The 2,653-nt window shown below is 40.6% G+C and overlaps 1 protein-coding gene across 1 annotated transcript in view; it reads right to left on the bottom strand.

Moving 5' to 3' along the window:
* Nucleotides 1-827, bottom strand: part of LOC103142692 (tripartite motif-containing protein 16-like) — a 2,133-nt gene extending 1,306 nt beyond the window's left edge. Inside the window, exon 1 of the mRNA XM_007558855.2 lies at nucleotides 6-827. Within this exon, the coding sequence (XP_007558917.1) occupies nucleotides 6-606 (601 nt within the window). The 5' untranslated portion in view covers nucleotides 607-827. The remainder of the gene's footprint in view (nucleotides 1-5) is intronic.
* Nucleotides 828-2,653: the final 1,826 nt, after the last annotated feature.

Raw genomic sequence — 2,653 nt, 5'->3', positions numbered from 1 at the left:
CCTCTCAGTCTCTTCTGTTGCAGCTGAGACTGTGATGTGGCCTTTATGTTCATCCATGAAACAGGTGAGACAGATATACTTCCGATTATTGAAGCAGAACATTATCATCACTTCATCATGCTTAGAGCAGATGTTCTCCTGGAGGTTCTTGGACGGCTCCTCCAGCTTGTGTTTCTTTAATGGACCCACGTCATAATGAGGCTGAAGGTGTTTCTCACAGTAAGAGGCCAGACAGACTAAACAGGACTTGATGGCTTTCAGTTTTCTTCCAGTGCAGAAATCACAGGCCACATCTTTATGTCCAGCATAGCAGTGGTCACCAGGAGCAGCTTGGAGCCAAATCAACTTTAGCTGCTCCACTAAAGCTGCTAGCATGGTGTTCTTCTTTAGCACAGGCCTCGGTATGAACCTCTCCCTGCACTGAGGGCAGCTGTATATTCTCATCAAATTAACTCCATCCCAGTGGATCCAACTCTCTCCATCCCAGTGGGTTTCAATACAGTTCATGCAGTAGCTGTGTCCACAGGCAGTAGTCACCGGATCCTTCAGTAGGTCCAGACAGATCAAACAGGAGAAAGTTTCTTGGTCCAGCTGATTCTGCTCCATTTCTGCTCTCAGTCACAGTGAATGTTAGTTTCATTTACTGAAAACATAAACCGGTTTGAGCTTTTGTCTGTAAATCACGTGTCAGAGCAGAGAGGCTGCAGCCAATCAGCTTTCACCTTCAGCAGACGTTGGACCCAACCCGCCATAATATTTGTTTTATAGCAGGAAATACAGGAAAAAGAGGTGATTGTTGATTTCAGGAGGAACAGTGTCAGATCAAGCCGTATTTCTGTCATGGGAAAAGAAGTTGAGGTTTTTGAGGAATATAAATACCTCCATGTTCGCTTGGAAACAGACTGGATTGGAGACGCAACAGTGAAGTCATCTATAAGAAGGGACAGTGCAGACTGGTCTTCTTAAGGAAGCTAAGATCCTCCAAGGTTTGCACAAAGATGCTGCATATCTTGTATCAGTAAAAGGTAAAGGTAATTTTATTTATACAGCCCACTTTCAGCAATACAAAGTGTTTTACATGAATTAAAAGGAAACACAAACAAAATAACAAAACAAAGAGCAAAAGAAGAAAAAGAATCTAATGTTGATCTGTTCAAAGTATATAGGGTTTCTAGATAAGTATAGGTAAGTATCATCTGGTCTAATTCCTTTTCTGGGTTGGAAGGGGTCTAAAAAGTAGTTGCTAAGGTAGTTTTTTCTGGATTCTAAGTTTGTTCTCATCTCTGTTCTGGCTTGCTAAATAAGTGTAAGTAAGTAAGTATCCTCTGGACTTCTGGGTTGCTAGATAAATATAAGCAAGTATTCACTGAACTTTCTAAGTATGCTCTAAATTTGTAAAAGTAATGAGTACTCAACAGTTTCTAATGATAAAAACTAAATGTTCCTGTTCTGGAAGAATTTTTTCTGGATTCTAGATTCCCTCTAATTCCTTTTCTGGGTTTCAATAATAGGAGTCCCTCTGCATAGTAATATAAAAATTAATCTAAGAATTATTATATTCAGTCTGTTGTTGAGTGTCATTTCTTCTGCTGTCACCTGTTGGGGCAACAGCATCAGAACTGGGGAACTAAAAATGTTCAACAGCCTGATGAAGAAGGCTGGTTCTGCTCTGCGGATGACTGTGGAACCTCTGAAGATGACAATGCAAAGAAGAATTCTTCATAGGATCAAGAAAATTATGGACAACCCTGACCATCAAATGCATGAGACTGTATTGGGAAAACAGAGTGTCTTCAGTTCGAGACTTCTTCAGATTCAATGCAGTGCAGACCGCTTCAGAAAATCTTTCCTGCCAATAGCCATCGCCATCTTCAATAACTCTTTGAAGAATTATTGAGTTATAACAACTTTTGGGGTGTGCTGTGGTGGCACAGGGGCTAAGCACAACCCACATATGGAGGCCTTAGTCCTCAACGCAGCTGTCGCAGGTTTGATTCCAGGCCTTGGTGACCCTTGCTGCATGTCTTCCCCTTCTCTCATTACTCACTTTCCTGTAAATTAACTATCAAATAAAGGCCACTAGAGCCAATAAAAAAAACTTTTAATTTCCCTTTGGGATTAATAAAGTATTTTTGAATTTGAATATCAGCCTTGGGGAATTTCTTGAAGATGATTAACTGAATAACTGGTGTAAGAAATTACTCTATTTGTCCTGTTTTAGTGAAGTGACAACACTCATTCAAGTTTACTTGTATGGCACATTTCAACAACAAGGCAGTTCAAAGCGTTTTACATCATAAAGCAAAAAAGAAGTCATAAAAACACCATACTGGATCTCTAGTATACTGGATCCATAGTGGATCTCTAAAGGCATCCACTTTTCAGCATAACAACGCTGTGCAACCTGGCATGTCTCTCTGCACTGCTATGACAGTGAAAGAGAATATATTCTTAATTCTTAAATGGTATTTATTCGAAGGCTCTAGTGCACATGTGTCAAACTCAAGGTCCACGGTCCACGTGTGGCCCGCCATGTCATTTTTTGTGCCCCCTCCCCCCCAGCGTTTTATAGGCTCATTATTGACTTAAAATGTTTTGAGCACGAATTGACTACAAACTACATCTCCCACAATGCATTCCGATTGTTACCAGC

This window comes from Poecilia formosa, unplaced genomic scaffold (assembly GCF_000485575.1).
Source record: "Poecilia formosa unplaced genomic scaffold, Poecilia_formosa-5.1.2 Scaffold99, whole genome shotgun sequence".
Classification (NCBI taxonomy): Eukaryota; Metazoa; Chordata; class Actinopteri; order Cyprinodontiformes; family Poeciliidae; genus Poecilia; species Poecilia formosa.
The sequence above is the reverse complement of the archived record's forward strand: the minus strand, read 5'-3'. Positions and strand labels throughout refer to the sequence as shown.